General features: G+C 48.3%; 1 protein-coding gene across 4 annotated transcripts; it reads right to left on the bottom strand.

The window, feature by feature from the left end:
- Positions 1-1,560: 1,560 nt before the first annotated feature.
- On the bottom strand, positions 1,561-27,048 carry HYOU1 (hypoxia up-regulated 1). Of its 4 annotated transcripts, none has more exons than XM_082342125.1 (26): positions 26,944-27,048; positions 12,089-12,186; positions 11,755-11,848; positions 11,498-11,576; positions 11,190-11,344; positions 10,991-11,067; positions 10,363-10,544; positions 10,003-10,118; positions 8,685-8,877; positions 8,336-8,470; positions 8,096-8,178; positions 7,876-8,008; positions 7,515-7,702; positions 7,146-7,284; positions 6,549-6,609; positions 6,314-6,393; positions 5,729-5,914; positions 5,413-5,585; positions 5,246-5,333; positions 4,994-5,116; positions 4,715-4,848; positions 4,550-4,634; positions 3,662-3,902; positions 3,520-3,567; positions 3,203-3,253; positions 1,561-3,069 (listed from the first exon to the last, which is right to left on the bottom strand). In XM_082342125.1, exons 2-26 carry the CDS (start codon positions 12,177-12,179, stop codon positions 3,008-3,010), a joined length of 2,997 nt encoding a protein of 998 aa, XP_082198251.1. In that variant the 5' UTR covers positions 12,180-12,186; positions 26,944-27,048; the 3' UTR covers positions 1,561-3,007. The 4 variants fall into 4 exon arrangements, with proteins under 4 accessions (XP_082198251.1, XP_082198250.1, XP_082198249.1 ...); XM_082342124.1 differs by lacking the exon at positions 26,944-27,048 and adding an exon at positions 13,159-13,241; XM_082342123.1 differs by lacking the exon at positions 26,944-27,048 and adding an exon at positions 13,021-13,205.
- Positions 27,049-27,063: the final 15 nt, after the last annotated feature.

The raw sequence follows: 27,063 nt of genomic DNA on the forward strand, positions 1-27,063 counted from the left end.
GCGCCACAACTACTGGGACTGTGCTCTAGAGCCCGCGAGCCACAACTACTGAGCCCGCATGCCACAACTACTGAAGCCCACGCGCCTAGAGCCCGTGCTCTGCAACAAGAGAAGCCACTGCAATGAGAAGCCTGCGCACTGCAACGAAGAGTAGACCCCGCTTGCCGCAACTAGAGAAAGCCTGTGGGCAGCAACGAAGACCCAATGCAGCCAAAAATAAAAATAAATAAAAATAAATGCGCTATCAAGCCATGAAAAGACATTGAGGAACCTTAAATGCATGTTACTAAGCGAAAGAAACCAACCTGGAAAGACTACATACTGTATGACTCCAACTACATGACATTCTGGAAAGGGCAAAACTATGGAGACAGTAAAAAGATCTGTGGTTGCCAGGAGCTAAAGGGGAGGGAGGGATGGATTTGCAGGGCACAGAGGATTTTTAGAGCAGTGAAAGTACTCTGTATGACATGTTAACGGATACGTTTCATCATCCATGTGTCCAAACCCGAAGAATGTACAATGCCAAGAGTAAACCCTAATGTAAACTTTGGGTGATAACGATGTGTAGGTTCATAGATTATAACAAACGTCCCTCTCTGGTGTGGGATGTTGATACTGGGGTTGGCTGAGCATGTATGGAGCCAGAGGGTATATAGGAACTGTGTACTTTCTGCTCAATTTTGCTGTGAAACTAAAACTGCCCTTAAAAAAAGTCTATTGGGAAACAAAAAGAGACTTGCAGGTTCAAAACTTGTCGTCTGAATTGTTCAACCTTTAGAGAAAAACAAACTTCATGGTCATTTTTTTATTCAACTGTTTAGACATGTGAATGATTAATGACTAGGGACTTCCCTGGTTGCACAGTGGATAAGACCCCACGCTCCCAATACAGGAGACCCAGGTTCGATCTCTGGTCAGGGAACTAGATCCCACGTGCATGCCACAACTAAGAGTTTACACAACTAAGGAGCCCACCTGCCTCAACTAAGACCCACTGCAACCAAAAAAAAAAAAAAGACTGAGGCCGTTGTTAGTAATAATAATAATTAATGATTACAGTGATTTTCCTTTGGTAAAACATGGCTCCATTACAACTGATGAACAACCCAAATTAACTGTGCTATTGAGTAATGAAGCTCTAGCAACACATTCTTGTATCAGGGTAATAATGGAAGGGTTATTGGGTCAGAATTAACTTCAAACCTAGCTGAGTCACCTAATACCTCTGATTCCTTGGACCTCTGAACCTCTATGAACTGCTGATTTCTTAATTGTAAAATGAGGTTGTTACCTTAAAAATGGATTATTACCTAAAAATACCTGGAATATAGGGATCCAAATGATGTCAGGGGAAAAATAAAACCACAGTTTTGTTCTCATGAAGAAAAATTACATACATGAATCTCAACTAAGTCCAAAACGTTAATGATGTTTTGGTGGTAGTATTATAGGCAATTTTGTTATTCAAACTTCTACCTTCCAGATTTTCCATTATAAACATGCATTATTTATATTCAAGAAATAAACATATTTTTAAAAAATCACAGCACAAAAAACTGTAGAAAAGAATATTTTATTGAAACAGCTTTTCAATTAACAATGGAGCAAAATACAACTTGACTCAAAGCTGTCCAACCAGCCTCAACTGCTAGTGAAACAACTCAAACATACAGGACAGGGTAGGACACTTGGGTCACATTTCTGCCAATGTGGCAAAAAAAAGAAAAAAAAAAAGAGGAAAAAAACACAAGAGACAGACACAAGCAGGCTCCCCCTTGCCCTGGGAGTTGGGGTGGCAGCCCTGGCTCCTGCTACAGATGGGATCCTGGAGGGCAGGCTGCCCAACATCGGTGTGGTGGGTAAAAGGCCCCCATCCCAGCAGAGCAACACATTAATAAGAAAGGCCAGCCTGTACCCTCTTCCTTCCCCCCACAAGGCCTGCCTCCAATAGAGCGAGGTGGCATTTTTACATTCACGCCATTGTCTCTCCTGCCCCCAGGGTCTTAGGACAGGGGCTCACAGTAGAAAGCACATTTTGGTCAGCCCAGGGGGCCAGGAAATGAGGGAAAGGCTCTGTCTGAGAGGGCAGAACAGGAGCGGAGAGAATGGGGGCAGGAAGTCAAAGGGCCATGGAGTACCAGGCTACTAGGAAGATGCAGTTTTCAACAGTGCTTGCAGGACGCTGGCATCCTGTGCCAGCCACTGCACACGGCTTTCCTAGGCCCAAGAGTCCACAGGTTGGGGAGCTACAGGGTTTTCACACATCTCACTCCCTGGAGAGGCAGCTGGATTCCCTTCTTCACTTTCTCCCTGCCTACTCTGGCCACCGGGGGTTGTACGTGTGGGTGGGAGTCCACCTAGATTGACTTAGGCAGTCCAGATGGAAGGGCTCTGGCCTAGAGGCAGAGGACTGCTGAACTTGCAAGAGGAAGCCAAGGAGACCCACGGGGAGGAGGCATGGGGGCGGGGGTTTTTAGAGAAAAAACCTTGGAGGAGGCAAGAGCACAGACAGGCGCTCAGAAATCAAACCTGGTAACCAAGGCTCTGCAGACACTGGCCTGTGTGGCATTGATCTCGTGGTGGAAGAGGGAGGGAGGGAAGGATGACCAGAAAAGACTGGAGACCCTCTAATAAGCCAGGACACCCTTCCCACTACCAGGTCTGTCAACCAACTACCGATGGCCATCCTCTCACCTACCCACAGGCGAAGAATTAAGACCTAATAGTGATTTTTCCCAAACTAGGGCCTGGATGGGTAGGGAACCAGAAGGTGGGATTGGGGAACGGAACAATTTCAGTTTTAACCACAGAACTACTCCAGAAGAACTGGTGAGCTGTCCCTTCCTTCCCCTTCTCCACACCTCCCATCACAGGTGAGAGAAGAGGAACTTGAGCCTCTGAGGGCGGGACCAACCCCTCCCCCAGCCCTTGGTGTTTAATAAATAGAGGTGGTAAGAGAAGGGGGCAGGGACGAGCGGGGAACCCGGGAACTGGGAGGCGGGGGTTATAGTTCATCATTCTTCAAAGTTGGCTTCTGTCCTGTAGGCTGCTCCTTCTGTTCAGATTCTGGTGGGAGTTGGGGGAGAGCAAAGGAACAAAAGCAGGTGAGATGGAGGTAACAGGCCCAGTTCTGGGCAGGCGTCTCCCCCCAGACCCTGCTAGGCTTCCCGGTACCTCCCGTCTCCTGCTCTGCCCTCACCTGCTGCGGGACCCCCTAGCTCCAGAGGTTCAGAGTCTGCCGGTTCAGATCCTGCTTTCGGGAAGGAATGGGTTAGTGTCTGCAAAGGAAGGAAGGGGCTAACGGAGGGGATGGCAAACTTTTTCTGCAAAGAGCCAGATAGTAAATATTTTAGGATTTGTGAGCCACACTAGGTCTCTTTCCATATTTCGTTTTTGGAAATAACCTTCTAAGGCCGTTCATAGCTCAGGGGCCGTCTGCAAAGAGGCTGTACCTGCCAGTTTGCCGACCCCTCGGCTAAGCGATGCCCATATTCCCAATCAGTTTCCCCAACTCACGAGTCTCTTGCTCAGGTTCTGGGATGGGCTTTGCATCTTCAGTCTGGCCTGGAGGGAAACCAGGAGGAAAATGTAGTCCCGGGAAGGAAGGGAAAGCTTCTTGCTGCCCAGTAGCACCTGGAACCAGGCACCCTGCCCTCACCTGCTGGAGGGATGACCTTGTCCCCCTGGTCACTGGCACTGGCATTGAGGGGAGGCTCTGCCCGGGTCCCATTCTTGTCCTTGGGCCGGGGCCGGGGCTTGGCAAACTTGGCCTTATTGAGCAGATACTGCACCTCACGGTCCAGGGCCATCATCTTGGCCTCGATGTCTTTTGAGAGCAACACGGGCTTCTCTGTGGCAGGAAGCTTGGCCTGCTCGGCCACGGTTGCATTCTTCCAGGCCTGGGGGCGAGGACAGGCTCAGAGCCAGCCACGGAAATGGCAGACGCCTCTGTCCCAGGTGAAATACACCCCCCAACCAACCTCAGGCTCTTCCCTCAGACCCCAAATCACTGCTGCCCGTGGCCGTCAGCCCCAGAAGTAAGCAGACCCCTCAGAATGGCATTCGAGGCTCTCCACATGGGAGTCCCAAACTACATGTTTCTGGCTTACATCCTATTACTATGGACTAACTACAGCTGAACCTCTTAATTATTTTCTCCTTATCTCTCCACTTCTGAGCTCTGGTTCAAAAAAAAGAAGTCCCCACGTCCAAAACAGTTTCTGCTTCTCATGACAAGTCATTCTCACCTCCCCAAACCCTGGCCCACTTTCTGCATCCAGCTCAAGTCCCAGCTCCTCAAAGCAGCTTTCTCTAACCTCATGGGGATGGGCTCTGTTGCTCATCTGGTTGACGACTCATGGCTATGACCCTAGTCTGGGACTAATCCAACATGGCCTCAAACGCAACCATCTTCTGCCTTCCAGATTAGCTGCCAAGCCCGGAGGCAGAGGCTGCCAGCTCTCCGTTTCTCCGCATCTCCCACGCTGCCTAGGACAGCCCGCCTCGCCAGGTAAGTCTCCAGGTTAAGTATTTACACGGGGATTACCCAGGTCTCATTGATGACTTTCTCTAACGTTGTCATCTCCACCTCCGTGAAGATCTGGTCCATCTCTGGGATGAGCCGGGCCCCCCTGCAGCCAGAGAGGAGACCATCAGTCCAGGAGGGACAGGGCGGGACTGAATGAGGAAGAAAAGCAAAGGGGCCGCTCACGTGAGGAACATGCTGGAATGGTTGAGGAGGTTATCGAGGGCAGACAGCCGTTCGGGCCACTTCTTGCGCTCTTCCACCCGAAAAAACAAGCCTTGGCACAGCTTCCTCAGCTCAGTCAGCTTCTCCTTCAACATCTGATGGATGTGGGGGAGGGAGAGGGCAGAAGGGTTGAGGGCACATGTCAGCCCTGGAGCCAGCCCTGCATCCTTCGTTATGGCCTCACACCCCAGCTCTCCTCCCTTTCCCATCCGGCCCGCCGTGTCCTGCGAGGTCCCTCACCACCGTGGTGGCCCCAAAGCCCTCATCCTCCAGCCAGGTGGACGCGGCACGGAGTCTCCCAGAGATGTCCTCACGCTGCTCCTCGGTGGACACTTCCTGATACTCAGGCTGGTACAGCTTGTCCTGGGGAGGTGCACAAGAGCGCAAGCATGCAGCAGGCCCTGGGGGCAAGGCTCACGGAGCAGGACCCCCTCCCTGCTCCCCAGCCCCAGACACAGGGCCTGGGGCAGGTGTGCTTCCCAGCCGACCAACCTGTGTCTCAAAGATGAATGCTTCCAAGCTGTTGGCCGCTTTTTCCCGTTCCTGCTTCTCTAGGTCCCGGAGCGTCAGGTCCTGGAGTCTGTGGACAGGGGCGGCAGGCATGAGGGGCTCCGTTCCATACCCTGGGCACCCTCCGCGCACTCGCAGCCTTTACTCACTTCTGGGCCGAGCGGGCCAGCTCATCCTGGGGCAAGTCAGGCAGGTCCAGGACTACCAGCTCCACCCCGATCTCCTCCACCATTCTCTGCTTCCGGGCCGGCTTCTGCTTCTTTTCTTCCTCTGGGGCTGGAGGGACACCCTCAGCCCCTGCCTCGCCCTTCTCACTTGGCTTCTGGGGGGACGAGACCAAGATGTCAGGGAAAGTGTTGGCCCTTCTATCCTCCACAGGCAGGGCTCTGGGGGCCAAGAAGCAAGGCAGGCACCTGTCCCATTAACCGCTGCGTCCAGGCTGGTCTCACTCTGCCTAGAGCTCACCTGGGCCTCGGGCTTTTCCCCGTTGTCTTTCTCTGCGGCCTCTTCTCCCTCAGGGGCTGCATCCCCCTTAGGCTCAGGGGATGGGGGTGGAGAGGTGTCCTCTGTTGGGGCCTCAGCTTCCTCCCTGAGCTCTGCTTGCTCTCCAGGCTCAGCCTTGCTCCCCTCAGCAGGCCCCTCCTCCTCCTCCTGGGAAACAATCACAGACACGCCCACCCACAATAGTCACTAGCAGAGCCTGTGGATCAGGACTGGTTCGGCAACGCCAGGTCCCCATGGCTCTGCTTTGAGGGGCTCACCGCCCATGACACAGCTTGGGGGAGACAGAGGACCACTGTATGGAAATCGGCAGCAGTCTAGCTGGACAAAGGAAAAGCGTTTGGAGATGAGGGTGGGCCTTGGAGCTCAAGCACAGGGACGGCTCCGAGTCCAGAGGAGGGTGTGGTGAACTCGGCCTGGGCTGAGAGGAGGGGTAGGTCTATCACATCCTAGGCAGCTGAGATGCCCACTCCAACCCCCTGTCCCTGCTGCCTCCACATGGTCCCACGCACCATCCTCCATGCTCCCTTAGCTCCATCCTGGCCTTACCTGGACAGTGTCAGTACCATTCTCTTTAGTATCTTGTGTGGTGCCACCTCCAAACAGGCTGGAGATGGTGTTGCCAAGTTCTAGAAAAAAGAAAACCCAAAGACTTAAAGGGGACCACAGCATTGACTCCACCCCCAACCCTAAGGGCACGGCCCGCCCACCTCCCCAAAATGCACACAAGTACACCCTGTCACACACACACAAACACAGGCAGGTGTGTGCACACTCATCTTACTGGTCAGAGTAGATTCCTCTTCTGGGCTGTCCTCCACCAGCGTCTCAAACACTGCCTCCACCTGAAGACAGGGATCCGAGGTGAGGAAATGCACACGCTAAGCCACCTCTTCTCCACAAACATCCTGCCTGGCGGGTGACTGCTGAGGCACATCCAAGTGACTCCCAGCTGTGCCGGCCTGTTCTCTCACCTGCCTCCTTCTATGGGCTCTTGGATGGAGTCACCGCCACCCCTGGTGATTATGAGCCCTTTGAGGAGGGGACCGTAGCTCCTCGCCTGCCCACCCTCACACTTCTCCACTCAACCGAATGGGCCGCTATTGCCCTAGAATGTTCTGAAAGATATTAACCCCCAGAACCGTTCTTTAAAAACAGGTTCCTCAACCATTCTACAGATCCTGAAACTTGTAACAGCCACGAGCATTTACAGGCTCTGAGACGGTCCATACCGGGTTCCTGGTTAGCTTTGTTTAACCTAAGGTTTACCCAACTCCAGAACCCGTTTCGCTTATCACGTTCTACTACCATGAGGAACTGCTCTGGAAAAGGCTGCTGGGGCCTGGGCCCCCGCCCTGCACACGGGGTCTCCTGCTCTCACCCTGTCTAGGCTGAGCACGCCACTCTCATCCAGGTTGAAATGAGCCTTGATACCCTTTGACTCATAGTCGGGATACTTCTTGAAGCTTTCACCCACACCTTTTAGCTTCACTGTGGTCAGATTCTGGGAGCCAAATACCCTGCGTGGGGAGAAGAGAGCCATTAAGGGGAGCCCCCCCAGCTCTAGCCTACACAGCCTCCCAGCACGAGATGCGGGACCCTCCCCGAGGACACCCTCGGGATGGAAGCTCCTCCCGGAGGAGAAGCTCAGCCCAACCCCCAGACCAAGCCCACAGCCTGCTTCCCCTGTGTCACCCTCCGACCCCAAACCCTCCCTCCCTGGAGCCCTCTCCCTGCCCCACCCCCTCACCGAAGATCCTCAGGCCCCAGGAAGCCCAGGTCACCATAGTTGATGTGGAAGTCGAAGTCATGGTTGTAGCGGTTAAAGGTAATGACTTTGCGTTGAGGGTAGGGCCCCATCCGGCCGAAGAGGACACGCTTATTGTGCTTCAGGCTTCGAACTCCAGGCTCCTCCTCCACTTCCCTCGTGAACTCCACCTACACGGCAGGCAGAGGGGAGGGGTACGCTGGAGAAGCAGAGGAGGGTCTTGGGGAAGAAGGGCTGGGAACACCAATGGCAGGAAGACAGACGGACAGTCTAGAGCAGACAGGGGAGATGGCCCTGGAAGAGGTAAAGGGAGCCTGTCACCCCGTCCGACAGGCTTACTCACCAGGATGGGGTAGATCACCGCGTCTCGGACAACAAACGGCTTCACCTTGAAGGCTTTGCTGAGCGCCGCTGCCTGGTACACAGCCCCCACGGCGGCGGCCTCGTCGGCGTTGATGTTCTTGCCCAGCTCCTCCCTGTGAGCATCCCAAGCCTCAGCACCATCCACCTGCAGCTCCCAGCCCGGCCCGCCTCCCCTCAGCCCTCCAGCCCCCCACACTCACTTGCCCACAGCCTTCAGCAGCACCTCCTGAACTCTGGGGACCCGAGTGGCCCCACCCACTAGGATGACCTGCTCAATCTCATCCTGCAGGGGGAGAAAGAATGGGAGATGGGTCAGCACGAGTTAACCCTCCTCCTCAGCACTGACTGCTCCCTGACGTTCCTACTCCCTCCTTCCTGCCACCTCATCGCTTTCTATCCCACCTGCCTCCCCTCCATGCCCTCCTCGACGACCCCCTCACCAGCTTCATCTCGGCACTCTGCAGGGCCTGCTGCACGGGCCCAGGCACCCGCTCAAACAGGTCTGCACACAGCTCTTCAAACTCTGCCCGAGTCACCTTCGCCTTGAAATCCACATCGTCCATCAGGCCCTCGATCTGCGGGAGGATGAGGAGGGTCAGAGTTCTCACCCAGGTCCTGCTCTCTGAGTGAGCAGGTCAGACACCAAGGGAACAGGACTTTGGGAGGATGGAAGGAAGCACAGGAAAAAGGGATGGGCCACACCAGGCACAAGGAGTTTAGCTCAGCATGGCGGGATCCTCCACCCTCTGGGTGGGGAATATTTGCCCTCAAGCAGCCACATGTGAGCACCTGGGCCATGTGATCAGCATTGGCACTCAGGATGGTCTTGAGTCGATTGGCCTCACGCAGCAGCTTGGCCATAGCGCGGGGGTTCTCCCGCACGTCCTTCGCTCTCTGGCCCTTGCGCTGCTCGTTGAAAATCCCGGCCAGGTGCTCACGCAGCCGGAGCTCCATCTCCAGGCCCCCCAGGGTGCGGTCAAACCTGTGCAGGAAAGGGAACAGGGAAAAGCATGAGGAACACACAGGACTCCTTCACCTGCACAGAACCTGGCCTTCACCCACATGGCTGACACCTCACGGCGATAAGCATCTGCCCGTTCATTCAACTGTACCTACTGGGCATCAAACTACGTATTTGTCTCTGGAGATGCAACTGTGAGAAGAAAAAGACAAGACAAGCCCCCTGCTGTCAAAGAGTTTATAATCCAGCAACCAGATAATCATACAAATGTGAAATTTTAACCATCCTATGTGTTATGACAGAGAGTAAGACAACGCCACTAAACATATATATGGAAAATCTCAGCTATTTAGAGAGGTCAGGAAAAGTTCTGTGAATAAGTGATGCTTGAGCTGAAACCTGAAGGATGAGTTGAGGTTAACTAGGTGAAGAGGAAAGAACATTCTAGACAGAGGGAAAAGCATGCATAAGAACTGTGAGGTGAGAGAGAGTGCGGTGTGTAAGTTCCATGGAGAGCAAGGATGGCTGGAGCTCAAAGAGCAAGAGGCTCAGGGTCAGAGCCAAGCAGGAGGAGCCTGGGAGCACAGAGGCACAGCCTTATAGGCCAAGGCAAAGGTTTGAAGCCACTGTAGGGTTTTTAAAGAAACGAGATACAGTCAGGTTGGCATTTTGAAAAGAACCCTCTGGCTGAAATGTGGAGAAAGAACTGGAGGGAGGCCACACTGGCAGCGGGGAGATCTTCAATTCTTCAGGTAAGAGGCGATGGTGGTTTGGACTAGCATAGAGGCAGTAAAGATGGACAGGAAAGAATGAGTTCGTGAAATAAGATAACGCCAGTGATAAGTAAACTGGGAATGACAAGAACAAAAAAATAATTGAATCTGACACTCCACATATGGCCTATGGCCGTGTGGGTTTCCTCAGAAGCAGCTTGGGACGTTCTCTGCCCTTCAATCTTCCCAAACTGTCCTCCCCCAATTTCCATCTACCCCTTGCTCTTCAGGAGAGGTACCCTATGAGGACTGATGCTTTAACCAGGAGAGCTTTCCTGCAGGGAGCAGGAAAGTGAGGCAGCTGCCCCTCTGAGAAGAAACTCCTGACCCGAGGGTATCTCAGCAAGCAGCCCTCCTCCCAGCACCCACTTACCCCACTCCCCGGATCTGCAGCTGCGGCTGCATCCCTGCATCCTTAGTCTTCACTGTCTGGTAGGTCACGATGGTACACACAGTGCTGCCTGCGCCCATGTCATAGAACATGATATTCTGTAGAGACATCAAGGCCACTGTCACAGGAACCTTATTCAACTCCAGGGTGCGTGCCTCCCTGCCTGCAAGGGGCTGCACCAACTCTCAAATGAAAGCCAAACAGCTCCAAAAGGGGTTGCGGGCTGTTGCCTCATTTTGTCAAGGGCCAGCCATAGAAACAAGATGCAAAACGAGCCAAATGGCCTCCATCATCAGACTCAGCCACGCTGCAAGTCTGGTCAGCAGTTCCTCCCTGGCTCACCTGGGCAGTGCTGTTGATATCTTTCCGGCGGAAGACACCATAGCTGAGGGCAGTGGCAGTGTTGTCGTTGATGAGCTGCAGCACTTTGAGGCCAGCCATGCGCGCAGCCTGCAGCACAGCTCGGCGCTCAGCCTGATTGAAGAAGGCTGGCACGGTGATCACTGCATCCTTGATGGGCTGCTCTACAGGGGACAACAGAACAGAGTTCCCACCAGCTTCACACCTTAGAGGAGGGATTCCCAGTCTCAGCACAATTGATGTTTCGGGCCAGATAATTCTCTCTCTCTTTTTTTTTCTTGGTGGCACTGTGCGGCATGCGGGACCTTAGTTCTCCCACCAGGGATCAAACCCGTGCCCCCTGCAGTAGAAGCATGGAGTCTTAACCACTGGACTGCCAGGGAAGTCTCTGGGCCAGATAATTCTTTGGTTTGGGGGGCAGGCCTGTGCAGTCTAGGATGTCTGGCAGCACCCCTGGCTTCTACTGGGTAGATGCCAGAAGCAGTAGCTCCCCAGTTGTGACAACCAAAAATGTCATCAGACGTTGCCAAATATTCCCTGGGAGGCAAAACTACCTCCATTTGAGTCCCTAGGGAACCTGGCTCCCACTGGCCCCATCTTGGCCGCTCACCTGCAAAATCTTCAGCCAGAGAACGGGAGTAATTGAGAAGCATGCTGAGGACCTCCTCAGGTGAGAACTGCAGCTGCCTGGGGGAAGGAAGCAGTTAGAGGCAGGGAAAGCCAGGCATCGAGGCAAAGACAAGGGTGAGCACATGCAATGGGGACCCCATCAGGCCCGCTGAGCCCACCCTTCCCAGCAGGGCACTCACGGGCTGATTTGGAAGTACACAGTCTGCCTCTGTGGGTCGAAGCCCAGCTCATGCTCGGGGAAACGAGCTCTGTAAAGGGCTACGTGGGGGTTATTCTCCTGCTTCCCCAGGAGGTGCTGGAAGTATCGCAGCGTAGCCTTTGGATTCTTGATGGCCTGAGAGGAGGTAAAGAAGAAGCAGAGTATTAAGCTCCAAGCTGGCCATCACTACTTCCTACCTCAGAGATCGATCAGGGAACAGACTCTGGGGTCTGTTACCTCCTCTCCTCTGCCCACTGCTTCTGGGAAGGGGGCGGGCTGCTAGCTCACCATGCTTGCTGCACTGTCTCCAAAGAATCTTTCATTTTCTTTCAGGGTCACAGTCACTGGGGTTTTCCTCCGGGATTCCCTGTGGAAAAGAGACAATGGGACCAGGTGCCTATGGCAGGGTGTGTTCTCAGGAGCCTCAACACCCCACATACAATCAATCGTGCAGACACCAAAGTCTGCTGAGGGCACTACGAAGAACACACTGTGGCTTGGGGCGCAGACTCCCTTTCCCCACCCGACCCTGTGGCCGCCCTCACTTGTTCAAGACAATCTCCATGGGCACTCCAGGTTTGACAATGGCCACCTTCATTGACTCACTGCCCAGGTCCACAGACATCACTGCCAGCGTGTCTGAAGGGGAAACAGATTTGTCAATTAGCCCCTCTTCCCCCAATTCCTGAGGCCCCGCTAATCAAAGCACACTTCTTTCCATGGAGAAAGTAAGACAGCAATAGACAAAGAAAAAGGTCTGGGTCTGGCAACCTAAGAGTCCAGAGTTTCCCACCACCAGCTTCTTTCCCCCTTCCCACCATGTATCATCCAACATTCACTCGTTTAAATTTCTTTTGATGCCTCTGTTGGGGTACACACCACTCAGTGCCAACAGGTCTGCCAAGAGCACAGCCATCAAGGCCCAACAGGCTAGCCTCCTCGGCCTCTGCCTCCTGACGGTGGCTGCCATTGTGTCTCTGGGGGAGGAGAAAAACAACACTTGTAACTGGATGCCCTGAGTGAAGGAGGCAGAACCTCATCCAGAACAGAGCTTTAAGATTCATACCTACTCCCTCCTCACCCAGGGCAGAGCAGTCTACATCCCATCCCCTCCCTCCCAATGAGAACCAAGCACTCTCAGCATTCTCAGAAGTGCCCACACAAAGGCCCAGGTGAAACAGCAGAGATCCTGGCCGCCAGCCACCACATCCCTAAATAAACGTAACAGGACAGGAGAAAGGAGACCAGGGCCTTCCGTCCACAGCATAGGCAGCAACTGGCGCACCCCAGCACTGTTCCTGCTGTCAGACACCTGGGGTGCGGCCAGGGATCCCCGCCCAGGACTCAACTACCTTCCTACACCTGGAGCTCCCCTGCTGGCGGGGAAAGCCGGGCCGGGCCTGGACGGGAACTGAGAGATAGTGACGTTGGGGGAGGCTGGGATGGAAGAAGGGCCTGTCTCATCCTCAGCATCCCTTCGGGTTGTCCCGCCCGCTCCCCTTCTCCATCCCATACCAGGCCCCGCTGCCTACTCAGACGCTGTGCCTGGAACGGTAAGGTTCCGCGCCGTTGGGTACCGAGCAACCCGAGTTCACCTAAGCCTCACCAGCCGAAGACGGCGGCTCCCACTCCCGGAAACGGGTCCCGGTCCACCCCTAAGACGTGGGGGCGCCCCGGGGACCGAGATGCAGGGCCAAGCGCACTGGCGTTTGTGCGACCCTCACTACCACTACCGGCCCGCCCCCGGAGCTAGCACGTTGCCTCCTCTAGGAGGGGTGGCCGGTCCCCATCGCCATCCCCACCCTCGCTACCTCTTGCTTCCGCTCCTGTGGCCCCAGCTCTGGGAAAAACGCGGCGGCGGACGGACCCACGAGGCCAGCAGCGCGCCCCTCAAGCCCGCGCCCTTCACAACTCCCCTCGGTTTGCAAACTGTTACATTAGCCACCAACCTCCCGGCGGCGTCTCGCGCACCAGCCGGCCCCGGACGCGGCGTGCGCTCATTGGAGCCTCCGCCGCCCGGCCCTGCGCCGCGGGCCCGGCCCCGCCCCCCGTCGCCGCGGCGCGCGTTCCCATTGGGCCACGTCCTAAGCCCGCCCCCTCCTCCGTCTCCGGCCGCTACCGGGGAGGCAGCGGAGGGGCCAGTCAACCAGTTGGAGGAAAACTGCCGATGCTGGCCGTGGATTGGTCCACGTCACGCGGCCCAGCGTCAGTCCCGGTGCGCTCGCGGGACTTTTCCGGCCGCGGCGCTGGATGTCTGACTCCCCGGGTCGGGAGTGACCGGTCCCTGGAACGAGTCGGCGCACGAGCGGTCCCGCGCTCGGCCCTATTCTTCTGGTCACCTGGGAGCTCCGGCCGAGGGGCAGGAAGGATCGGCATCCCCTCCGCAGCCACGCGGAAGAGGCGCTTGCTTGTTGGTCGGTATTGGCTTTGGCTGGAAATCAGAGAATGGCTGCGCTTCTGGCTCAGTCCACCTCAACCCCGCTTTGTTTCTTTGAGGAAACTAAAGCCACCAGAGGAGAGATATTCGCTGATGGGTCGGAGATAACGCTTGTGTTCGTGGCAGAAGTTGGCCTGGACTCTTTAATTTGTATGAGAAGGAATATTCCAAACTGCAAATCGCTACACACAAGAGACGCTTTTAATATTTGTGAAGCTGTAATTGGTTAAGCACAGATGCACCACCTCCTGTTTCTCCTCCATTAAAGCTTGTGCACTTCCCTTTTTTTCTGAATTAAAGAACCTCGGGCAGGTATTGGCGCTTCTCACTTCCCTTTCTGTACTTTGCAGTCCCATAGAAATATGCACGGTCCTTAGAGCACTTTCTTTTCCCAGTTTTACTGAGATGAGCGCACTTTTCTTAAACGTGATATCAGTCGCCTCTCTCACGAAATCGACGCCTGGCCTTCCTTCACAGAAGGTTCTCGTGAAGGCCCTGGCTATGACAGCCAGGGCTTGGTTAAGGAACTCTTATCTGTTCCTTTCCCTACATTTTTTATGAGGCTTAGGGAGAGAGTCTGGTGTCTATGCTTAGAAGATAAACCTACTGGCAGTACCAGGGAAAGGTCTATTTTCCTTCCCTTTAAGAACAGTTCAGTGTTCAGGTAGCAGAGAAATTGGTAGAAATAGAAATTCGCTTAAAACGGTTTAATTACACAAATAATACACAAATGTAATTTTTTTTTTTTTTAAGGCAACGCTGTGTAGCATGCAGGATTTTAGTTCCCCAACCAGGGTTGGAACCCGCGCCCCCTGCATTGGGAGCACAAAGTCTTAACCACTGGAGCACCATACACAAATGTAATCTTGAAAAAAGTTCCAATATTCTAGATAAAGCTAAATCCCTTTGATAATATCCACAACCTTACTCTGTCTGAGGTATCTGCTGTTATCAGATGTGTAACATTTCAGGCCTTTTCCTCTGTATTTACATATATGTGTTTTGAAACATGTAGCTGTTGTCTTTTTCTAAATGATAAAATGTTATACAATTAGATTGTTTGCAACTTGCTCTCTTTTTTTTTTTCGGTAACTCACAATAAATCATGGAGCATTTTCCATACCAGTACATAAAGATTCACCTTGTTTACTGCTATAGAACATTCTATAGCATGGGGGTTGTTTAGCCATACTGATGAACACAGAAGTTGTCATTTCAGTTCCACAGAGAAAGATTTTGTTTCTCAATAACTGACTCTACTTTTGACCAGCTATCCAGTAGGGTAGATTCTTTCCATCCCTTTCAGAGTATGCATTTTAACATTTATTGGCCCTCTGTCGTCTGAAAGCATTGTGCTAGGTGCTGGGATTCCAGAGATGGGGACGACCTTGTCCCTTCCTTCAGAGGAGTCAGTCTGTTGGGAAACAAGTATGTTCATGGTTTCATGCACTTATTAAAAACCTGTTGAATGACTTAATTGGAAGAGTAAGAAAGTCAGTCTCCCCTGCTCCTAAGTGAGCTCCCACTCCCAGAATACGCTTGGTGGGAGCACAGTTTGCTGCAGCTACGCTTCTCGACCTGGGTGTCTGTCCCCCTGGGACGTGCAGCAGGTGCAAGTGCTCTGGGAAGTCACCTGTTTTGTTCTCTGACCAGAGAAGAGAATAGCATTTCACAAGGGCAAGTTGTAAAACAATGGGAAATTTTTAATGTAAAACACCTGATTTAGATTAACTAAGACAGCTGACTCCACTAGTTCTCCAGAATAACCTGTAATAACATTTGAGGACTACATCCCTTCCCCCACACTGTGTAGAAACCCAAGGGAAGAAAGTTGCCATCTTGCAGAACATGTGCCAAACTGACAGAAGACTAAAATGAACATATTAGCCAGAGCACATTCATACATTATAAACCATGCACATTATGTTATGGGCTGAGGGCAATGTTGATTATGGCGAACATAATCCAGGAGAATTTAAAAAATTTGTTGTCACCCAGCAACCCCATTCTTAGGTGTATATCTAACAAATGTAGAGACTGTTTATAATAGCTTAATTCATAAGGGCCCAAAATTGAATACTACCCAAATGCCCATCAATAGTTGGATAGATAAATAGTGGTAGATTCACACAATGGAATTCTGTACAGCAATGAAAACAATTGGTCTACTATTACATTCAACAACTTAAATGAATCCCACAAACAATATTGAGTGAAAGAAGCCAGAAGCCAAAGAGCACACAGTTTATGACTTCACTTGTATAAAGTTTAAAAACAGGCAAAATTAAGTTACAGTGATAAAGTTGGGATGGTGCTTACCCTTTCAGGGTAAGAAGAGGGCGTAGGGCAGGCTTTTGGGATGCTGGTTGCAGTGGCTTTGGGAAAAGTCAATGGATTGTAGTATGTACACTTTTCTGTTTGCATGTTATACTTCAATAAAAAATTTAAAAATTATTTTGTATGTGTCACACAAAGGACTAGAGGGTTTGATTTTACTGTAAACTTAGGCAGGAGAAGCACCAGGATAAGTTGTTTTTTTTCTATTTTTATAAAAATGTTTTTAGAATTACAAAAGAAATGTCTGGTTATTGAAGAAAACTGGAGGAACATAGGAAAAACAAAGAATAAAAGCCACTCGAGATAGCCTCATTCACCAGAGGGCAGACAGCAGAAGCAAGAAGAACTACAATTCTGCAGCCTGTGGAAGGAAAACCACATTCACAGAAAGATAGACAAAATGAAAAGGCAGAGGACTTTGTACCAGATGAAGGAACAGGATAAACCCCCAGAAAAACAACTAAATGAAGTGGAGATAGGCAACCTTCCATAAAAAGAATTTAGAATAATGATGGTGAAGGTGATCCAGGACCTCGGAAAAAGAATGGAGGCAAAGATTGAGAAGATGCAAGAAATGTTTAACAAAGACCTAGAAGAATTAAAGAACAAACACCCAGAAGAATTAAAGAACAAACAAACAGAGATGAATAATACAATAACAAATGAAAAATACACTAGAAGGAATCAATAGCAGAAAAACTGAGGAAGAAGAATGGATAAGTGACCTGGAAGACAGAATGGTGGAATTCACTGCCGTGGAACAGAATAAAGAAAAAAGAATGAAAAGAAATAAGATTGAAAAGAAATGAAGACAGCCTAAGAGAGCTCTGGGACAACATTAAATGCAACAACATTCGCATTATAGGGGTCCCAGAAGGAGAAGAGAGAGAGAAAGAACCCGAGAAAATATTTGAAGAGATTATAGTCGAAAACTTTCCTAACATGGGAAAGGAAATAGCTACCCACGTCCAGGAAGTGCAGAGAGTCCCAGGCAGGATAAACCCAAGGAGAAACATGCCGAGACACATAGTAATCAAGTTGACAAAAATTAAAGACAAAAATTATTCAAAGCAACAAGGGAAAAATGACAAATAACATACAAGGGAACTCCCATAAGGTTAACAGCTGATTTCTTCAGCAGAAACTCTACAAGCCACAAGGGACTGGCACGATATATTTAAAGTGATGAAAGGGAAGAACCTACAACCAAGGTTACTCTACCTGGTGAGGATCTCATTCAGATTCAACAGAAATCAAAAGCTTTACAGATAAGCAAAAGCTAAGAGAATTCAGCATCACCAAACCAGCTCTACAACAAACACTGAAGGAACTTCTCCAAGTGGGAAACACAAGAGACAAAAAGGACCTACAAAAACAAACTCAAAACAATTAAGAAAATGGTAATAGGAACACACATATCGATAATTACCTTAAACGTGAATGGATTAAATGCTCCAACCAAAAGACACAGGCTCGCGGAATGGATACAGAAACAAGACAGCGTATATAAGCTGTCTACAAGAGACCCACTTCAGACCTAGGGACACTACAGACTGAAAGTGAAGGGATGGAAAAAGATATTCCATGCAAATGGAAATCAAAAGAAAGCTGGAGTAGCAATACTCATATCAGATAAAATAGACTTTAAAATAAAGAATGTTACAAGAGACAAGGAAGGACACTACATAATGATCAAGGGATCAATCCAAGAAGAAGATATAACAATTATAAATATATACGCACCCAACATAGGAGCACCTCAATACATAAGGCAACTGCTAGCAGCTATAAAAGAGGAAATCGACAGTAACACAGTAATAGTGGGGGACTTTAACACCTCACTTACACCAATGGACAGATCATCCAGAGAGAAAATTAATAAGGAAACACAAGCTTTAAATGACACAATAGACCAGACAGATTTAATTGATATTTATAGGACATTCCATCCTAACACAGCAGATTACACTTTCTTCTCAATTGCACATGGAACATTCTCCAGGATAGATCACATCTTGGGTCACAAATCAAGCCTCAGTAAATTTAAGAAAACTGAAATCGTATCAAGCATCTTTTCTGACCACAATGCTATGAGATTAGGAATCAGTTACAGGGAAAAAAACGTAAAAAACACAAACACATGGAGGCCAAACAATACGTTACTAAATAACCAAGAGATCACTGAAGAATTCAAAGAGGAAATCAAAAAATACCTAGAGACAAATGACAATGAAAACACGACAATCCAAAACCTATGGGATGCAGCAAAAGCAGTTCTAAGAGGGTAGTTTATAGCAATACAAGCCTACCTCAAGAAACAAGAAAAATCTCAAATAAACAATCTAACTTTACACCTAAAGGAACTAGAGAAAGAAGAACAAACAAAACCCAAAGTTAGTAGAAGGAAAGAAATCATAAAGATCAAAGCAGAAATAAATGAAATAGAAATGAAGAAAATAATAGCAAAGATCAATAAAATTAAAAGCTGGTTCTTGAGAAGATAAACAAAATTGATAAACCATTAGCCAGACTCATCAAGAAAAAGGAGAGGATTCAAATCAAAAAAATTAGAAATGAAAAAGGAGAAGTTACAACGGACACCGCAGAAATACAAAGCATCTTAAGAGACTACTACAAGCAATTCTATGCCAATAAAATGGACAACCTGGAAGAAATGGACAAATTCTTAGGAAGGTATAACCTTCCAAGACTGAACCAGGAAGAAACAGAAAATACGAACAGACCAATCACAAGGAATGAAATTGAAACTGTGATTAAAAATCTTCCAACAAACAAAAGTCCAGGACCAGATGGCTTCCCAGGTGAATTCTATCAAACATTTAGAGAAGAGCTAACACCCAACCTTCTCAAACTCTTCCAAAAAATGGCAGAGGAAGGAACGCTCCCAAACTCATTCTATGAGGTCACCATCACCCTGATACCAAAACCAGACAAAGATGTCACAAAAAAAGAAAACTACAGGCCAATGTCACTGATGAACATAGAAGCAAAAATCCTCAACAAAATACTAGCAAACAGAATCCAACAACACATTAAAAGGATCATACACCATGATCAAGTGGGATTTATCCCAGGGATGCAAGGATTCTTCAATATATGCAAATCAATGTGATACACCATATTAACAAATTGAAGAAGAAAAACCATATGATCATCTCAATAGATGCAGAAAAAGCTTCTGACAAAATTCAACACCCATTTATGATAAAAACTCTCCAGAAAGTGGGCATAGAGGGAACCTACCTCAACATAACAAAGGCCATATAGGACAAACCCACAGCAAACATCATTCTTTTTTTTTTTTTTTTTGGAACTCCTTTATTTATTTATTTATTTATTTATTTTTGGCTGTGTTGGGTCTTCGTTTCTGTGCGAGGGCTTTCTGTAGTTGTGGCAAGCGGGGGCCACTCTTCATCGCGGTGCGCGGGCCTCTCACTGTCGCCGGCCTCTCTTTTTGTGGAGCACAGGCTCCAGACGCGCAGGCTCAGTAGTTGTGGCTCACGGGCCTAGTTGCTCCTCGGCATGTGGGATCTTCCCAGACCAGGGCTCGAACCCGTGTCCCCTGCATTGGCAGGCAGATTCTCAACCACTGCGCCACCAAGGAAGCCCCCCAAACATCATTCTTTTTTTTTTTTTTTTTAAAGAAATTCACATTCTTTTATTTATTTATTTATTTATTTATGACTGTGTTGAGTCTTCGTTTCTGTGCGAGGGCTCTCTCTAGTTGCGGCAAGTGGGGACCACTCTTCATCGCGGTGCGCGGGCCTCTCACCATCGCGGCCTCTCTTGTTGTGGAGCACAGTCTCCAGACGCGCAGGCTCAGCAATTGTGGCTCACGGGCCCAGTCGCTCCGTGGCATGTGGGATCTTCCCAGACCAGGGCCCGAACCCGTGTCCCCTGCATTGGCAGGCAGACTCTCAACCACTGCGCCACCAGGGAAGCCCCCAAACATCATTCTTAATGGTGAAAAACTGAAAGCATTTCCTCGAAGATGAAGAACAAGACAAGGATGTCCACTCTCACCACTATTATTCAACACAGTTTTGGAAGTCCTAGCCATGGCAATCAGAGAAGGAAAAGAAATAAAAGAAATACAAATTGGAAAAGAAGAAGTAAAACTGTCAGTGTTTGCAGATGACATGATACTATACATAGAGAATGCTAAAAATGCCACCAGAAAACTACTAGAGCTAATCAATGAATTTGGTAAAGTTGCAGGATACAAAATTAATGCACAGAAATCTCTTGCATTCCTATACACTAACAACGAAAGATCAGAAAGAGAAATTAAGGAAACAATCCCATTCACCATTGCAACAAACAGAATAAAATACCTAGGAATAAACCTACCTAAGGAGGTAAAAGACCTGTACTCAGAAAACAATAAGACACTGATGAAAGAAATCAAAGATGACAAAAACAGATGGAGAGATATACCATGCTCTTGGATTGGAAGAATCAATATTGTGAAAATGACTCTACTACCCAAAGCAATCTACAGATTCAATGCAATCCCTATCAAATTACCAGTGGCATTTTTTACAGAACTAGAACAAAAAATCTTAAAATTTGTATGGAGACACAAATCTACAAACAACAAATGCTGGAGAGGGTGTGGAGAAAAGGAACCCTCTTGCACTGTTGGTGGGAATGTAAATTGATACAGCCACTATGGAGAACAGTATGGAGGTTCCTTAAAAAACTAAAAATAGAATTACCATATGGCCCAGCAATCCCACTACTGGGTATATACCCAGAGAAAACCATAATTCAGAAAGACACATGCACCCCAATGTTCATTGCAGCACTATTTACAATAGCCAGGTCATGGAAGCAACCTAAATGCCCATCTACAGACGAATGAATAAAGAAGATGTGGTACATATATACAATGGAATATTACTCAGCCATAAAAAGGAACGAAATTGGGTCATTTGTTGAGACGTGGATGGATCTAGAGACTGTCATACAGTGTGAAGTAAGTCAGAAAGAGAAAAACAAACATCGTATATTAACGCATATATGTGGAACCTAGAAAAACGGTACAGATGAACCGGTTTGCAGGGCAGAAATAGAGACACAGATATAGAGAACAAATGTATGGACACCAAGGGGGGGGATAGTGGCAGGGGGGTGAGGGGGTGGTGGTGGGATGAACTGGGAGATTGGGAATGACATGTATACACTGATATGTATAAAATAGATAACTAATAAGAACCTGCTGTACAAAAAATAAAATAAAATTCAAAAAAAAAGAATAAAAACCACTCACAATTCCATTTTCTAGATTAAATCACTTATAGTATTATAATGTATATCAATCGATACACACTCTTTTAACAGGTTCCTATGTCATATTTTTCCCCTCCAGAATTTTCAGTGGCTATATTTATGGAATTGTAGCATAGAGAAATACAATATTTAATTACCAAGGACTTACCTGGTGGCACAGTGGTCAAGAATCCGCCTGCCAATGCAGGGGACACGGGTTCGAGCCCTAGTCTGGGAAGATCCCACATGCCACGGAGCAACTAAGCCTGTGTGCCACAACTAGTGAGCCTGAGCTCTAGAGGCCATGAGCCACAACTACTGAGCCTGCATGCCACAACTACTGAAGCCCACGCACCTGGAGCCCGTGCTCTGCAACAAGAGAAGCCACTGCAATGAGAAGCCCGCGCACCACAACGAAGAGTAGCCCCCACTCGCAAAAACTAGAGAAAGCCTGTGTGCAGCAACGAAGACCCAGCGCAGCCAAAAATAATAAATTAATTAATTTTTAAAATTACCAAAATTACTATTTGACAATTAAGATGTTCTCTGTACTGTTATAAAATTGCAATGGACACATTTATTGATAAATTTTTATGTAACTCTATCCCTTATAATCTACCTAGGATAAATTTCTAAAAGTGGAGGGCTTCCCTGGTGGCACAGTGGTTGAGAATCCGCCTGCCAATGCAGGGGACATGGGTTCGAGCCCTGGTCCAGGAGATCCCACATGCCACGGAGCAACTAAGCCCGTGCGCCACAACTACTGAGCCTGCGCTCTAGAGCCTGTGAGCCACAACTACTGAAGCCCGCGTGCCTATAGACCATGCTCCGCAACAAGAGAAGCCATGGCAATGAGAAGCCCGCACAGCGCAACGAAGAGTAGCCCCTGCTCGCTGCAACTAGAGAACACAACTAGAGAAAGCCCATACACAGCAACAAAGACCCAACGCAGCCAAAAGTAAATAAATAAATTTATAAAAGTGGAAATGTGGCCTTAAATTCTGGTTTTTAGGCATTTGATACATATTGCCAAATTGCCCTCCAGAAAGGTTTACCAATATGCACTCCCCAACAGCAGTGGATGACAGCCCCTGTATCCTTACTAACATTAGAATATTAATTCATTTTTAAAGTCTTGGTGGGAATTCCCTGGTGGTCCAGTAGTTAGGACTCTGGGCTTCCACTGCAGGGGGCACGGGTTTGATCCCTGGTTGGAGAACTAAGATCCCGCAAACTGCATGGCATGGCCAAAAGGAAAAAAAATAAAGTCTTGTCATTATGAGGGGCTTTTTTCTTTTAATATTTATTTATTTATTTTTGGCTGCATTGGTTCTTAGTTGTGGTGCACGGGCTCTTCTTTGCAGTGTGCGGGCTCCATGGCACGTAGGCTCTGTAGTTGTGGCACGCGGGCTCTGTAGTTGTGGCGCGTGAGCTCAGTGGTTGCGGCGGCACGGGGCTTCTCTCTAGTTGCAGCGCGTGGGCTCCAGAGCGCACGGGCTCAGTAGTTGTGGTGCGTGGGCTCAGTAGTTGCGGCATGCAGGCTTAGTTGCCCTGTGGCACATGGGATCTTAGTTCCCCAACCAGGGATTGAACCCGTGTCCCCTGCACTGGGAGGCAGATTCTTAACCACTGGATCACCAGGGAAGTCCCGGGATTATAAGTTTTAATAAAATTACGGGGGGTGATGAGGACACAAAGGCTTAGGAACATTTCTCAGCTTGCATTGAGATGGGGATTATTATGTGTCAAGGAGAGAAAACAAGACTTTTAGGGTTCTTGAATTCTATGACTTCATGATCACATAGAAAAATGACTCAGACTTATGAACAAATATATGGACTTGAGTGCGCTTTAAAAAATAACTGATCACACAGAATACAGGGCTTTGGAGTCTGCAGACCTGGATTTGTCTGTGAACCCCACTACTTCCTACCTGTGTGACTCTAGGCAAGTTGTTTAGCTCTCCTGAGCCTCAGTTTCGACATCATTTAAAGAGGCATGCTGGTATGTGCCTCACAGGGTTGGTGTCAAAATTAAAGAAGGCGGTAGGGACTTCCCTGGTGGCACAGTGGATAAGACTCCACGCTCCCAATGCAGGGGGCCCGGGTTCAATCCCTGGTCAGGAAACTAGATTCCACATGCATGCTGCAACTAAGAGTTCGTGTGCCACAACTAAGGAGCCTGTGTGCCGCAACTAAGGAGCGGGCGAGTTGCAACTAAGGAGCCCTGGAGCCACAACTAAGGAGCCTGCCTGCCACAACTAAGGCCCAGTGCAAATAAATAAATAAATAAATGAATAAAAAAGAGCCTGTTTAGTGGTTCTTCTAACTTAAAAAAAAAAAAAAAAGAAGGTAATAAAGTGCTTTACATAGGGCTTGGGACGTCCTAAGCACCAAATATACATTAGTTAACTTTTTTATTGTTTTTGGTTTTTGTCTAGAGAAATAAAACTAAAAGATGTGCACTATTGCAGTGTTAAAAGCTTGGTTAAGTGCTTTGCCAAGTTCATGGGGAATTTCTCTTTTTGTAGGCTAGATTTTCACAATCAATAATCAGTTAATTGCTTCTTTCTCCTGTTTCATGGTAGCCTTGGAGCCCTGGACTCTCTTATACTGTAAGACCTCTGAGTTTATTTTAGGTTGACCTTCTTGTTCCTAAAGTGGAAACTGCTGCTAGCCTTTTTAGGGGCTAAGAGAAAAAAAACAGACTGTCCAGTAGTCTAGAAAATGGTTTCTCCCAGAGAGCCAGATGAGGGGGGGAAATGATAGAAAATAAAAGCTTGCAGCTAGCGCGAGTAGTGTTCCTGTTCTGCTCTAGTGGAAATGACTGTTGTACATCATGGGCTGCAGTTGGCTGAAGGGCAAAAGAAAGGGCATTGCTAGGCAATTCTTGATTCTGAGTTGTGATCTCTTTAATTTCAAGCTAAAGACTTGAGTTGCTTCTTCATCTTTAGTCTCCTCAGAACTCCAGTTCTCAGTATGCAGAACTGTAAGTGAATCTGTATACTCGATCATTTTCTGTGTAGTCAGCCTTCTTATCTTCCTCACTATACTGAAGTTCCTGGATTCAGACAAGCATAATTAAAAGTTAAACCCCGGTGTGTGTTCTGACAAGTATGGCCTAGCTTTACACCCCAGCAAACCATTTAATTAAAGGTTAGGGAACTGAAGAACTCTTGTTTTATTTCCAAAGGACTTTGATGTTTTTGCCCAGAGAGAATCACCTGAACCTCTTTGAGACTCTGTTTCTCATCAGAGATAATGATACTTCTGCAGATGGTTGCTATGAAGAATTCATGAAAAGTGAAAGCACTTTGTTATGTATCATTCACTACATGAAATTAAGGACTGGTATCCAGAAAAGATGAAGACTCTAATTCAAGAAGATACATGCACCCCAATGTTCGTAGCAGCACTATTTACAATAGCCAAGACACGGAAGCAAACTAAATGTCCATCGACAGGGACTTCCCTGGTGGCCCAGTGGTTAAGAATCGCCTTCCAATGCAGGGGACCTGGGTTCGATCCCTGGTCGGGAAACTAAGATCCCACATACTGCGGGGCAACCAAGCCCAAGCGCCACAACTACTGAGCCCATGCGCTCTAGAGCCTGCAAGCCACAATTAGAGAGAAGCCTGTGTGCCGCAACGCAAGACCCCACCTGCCACAACTAAGACCTGACACAGCCAAATAAATAAATATTTTAAAAAAATGTCCATTGGCAGATGAATGGATAAAGATGTGACATATATACACACACGCACACATACACACACACACACACACACACAATGGAATATTACTCAGCCATAAAAAAGAATGAAATCATGCCATTTGCAGCAACATGGATGGACCTAGATTATCATACTAAGTGAAGTAAATCAGAGAAAGATAAATATCATATGATATCATTTATATGTGGAATCTAAAAAAAGATACAAATGAACTTATTTACAAAACAGTAATAGACTCACAGACATAGAAAACAAACGGTTACCAAAGGGAAAAAGGGGGGAGGGATAAATTGGGAATTTGGAGTTAATAGATACACACTACTATATATAAAAGAGATAAACAGCAAGGACCTACTGTATAGCACAGGGAACTATATTCAATAACTATAACGGAAAAGAATCTGAAAAAGAATATACGTATATACTGAATCACCTTGCCATACACCTGAAACATTGTAAATCAACTATACTTCAATTATAAAAAAGAAATTAAGGGCTGGATACTGTCAGTCCTGTTTATGTCTGTTCCTATGGTGGTGGTCAAACTCGCCAGGAACAGTTAGTACTGAACACGTATTGGTCAAAAAGAGGAAAGGAAGGAAGGCAGCAAGTCTGAAGAGGTGCCATGGGTCCTCTTGTGGGCCAGTTATCTGCCTGTGTACCCCCATCAACAAGAAGATCCAGTGCGCATGGGCCTTACCAGGTTCAGACATCAAAGGAAGATGCTGAGCCTCTATCATTGGACAGTAGCGGGAGCACGCCGCACATCAGCAACAAAGATGCCATTCTGCTGTTCACATCTCTTTGCTTTCACTTTGCTTCCTTTAACATATATTATCCATAGTCTTAACAACTGACATAACATACGATCTAAAAATTCTAATGAATAGTACAGAATACGCTCAGCAGGTGAAAGCTGGTCCCATCTACTCCCCATTTGTGCTTCTGCCCGCGGATTGAGATCCTGAACTAGTTCCAATACCTGTGTGACAAAGCAGAAAGAAATCTGGGCTGGAAATCAGGCAATCTGTGTGCCTTCCCCTCATTTATTTCTTTAGACAAATGGACACTACCTTTCCCGTCAACAAGACCAAGGAGAGGAGGTGATAAGAGGAAAATCATCCACATTCATTGCTTCAACCAAACATGGAGTATCTACCAGGCTCTGTTAGACCTGGTTCCTGGTAACCAAGATACAGGCCCTACTCTCTGGGAACTCCGGGTAAGGAATAAAGAGTAAAATGCTCTGAAAACAAAAAGCTGTGGGGGGTAAGGATGCAAAAATGAACTTCACAAATACTAACCACATGGCCACTTTTTCATATGCATACTATCTCAAATGACTGTGTCACTCCTGTTTGTAGATTCCTGTGGCACACAAACAGTACACCTGCAGTTTTCCACGTGGACAGCTGGTTTAGCCCGAGTTGGGACTGGTGGGTACCATGGAGTGTCTTAGACACCACTCATTAAATCACTCAGTGCTCAGAGCTGCGGCTTCAAGGCTCTTTGCTGTGCTCTGCTTACGTGCCATACCCTGCCACTATGGCAACGAGAGAAAGGCCAGGTTCTTGGAATTCCTGCCCCATCAGTATTTCCCAGCTTCCTTAAGAAACATGTTTTAGGTGCCCATTACATGCCACGCGCTAGAGTTCACAATCCGTATCTGGTGGCAGACACAAACCTCTAACTTCAATTCTCCTCTTCTACAGCCGAAAAACCAGTTTCACATACACGGGTTCATTTAGGCCTCAAAACAGTCCTATGAGGGCAGAAGATAATTCACCTAGGCACAGCGGGTTACAATTCACAAAGCGCGTGACATTTGATCCTCATCTTGATCCCTCATTGCCTGCGAATTTAATAAAGGACGAAACTGATGCTCAAAGAGGTGAAGGTCTAGCTCTTAACAAGCATTTCAGCCAGGGCACTTACAGAGCCGGCAAAACCGCAAAATACGGAGCGAGTGGCGGGCTGGGGACACTGCCTCAAGCTGCGGCGCGCACTCTCCCAGCAGGGGGAAGCTGTCAAGGCGACTGGAGAGCGCCTGCGCAC

The sequence above is a fragment of the Balaenoptera borealis genome (genome assembly GCF_965194805.1).
Source record: "Balaenoptera borealis genome assembly, chromosome: 11".
NCBI lineage: Eukaryota > Metazoa > Chordata > Mammalia > Artiodactyla > Balaenopteridae > Balaenoptera > Balaenoptera borealis.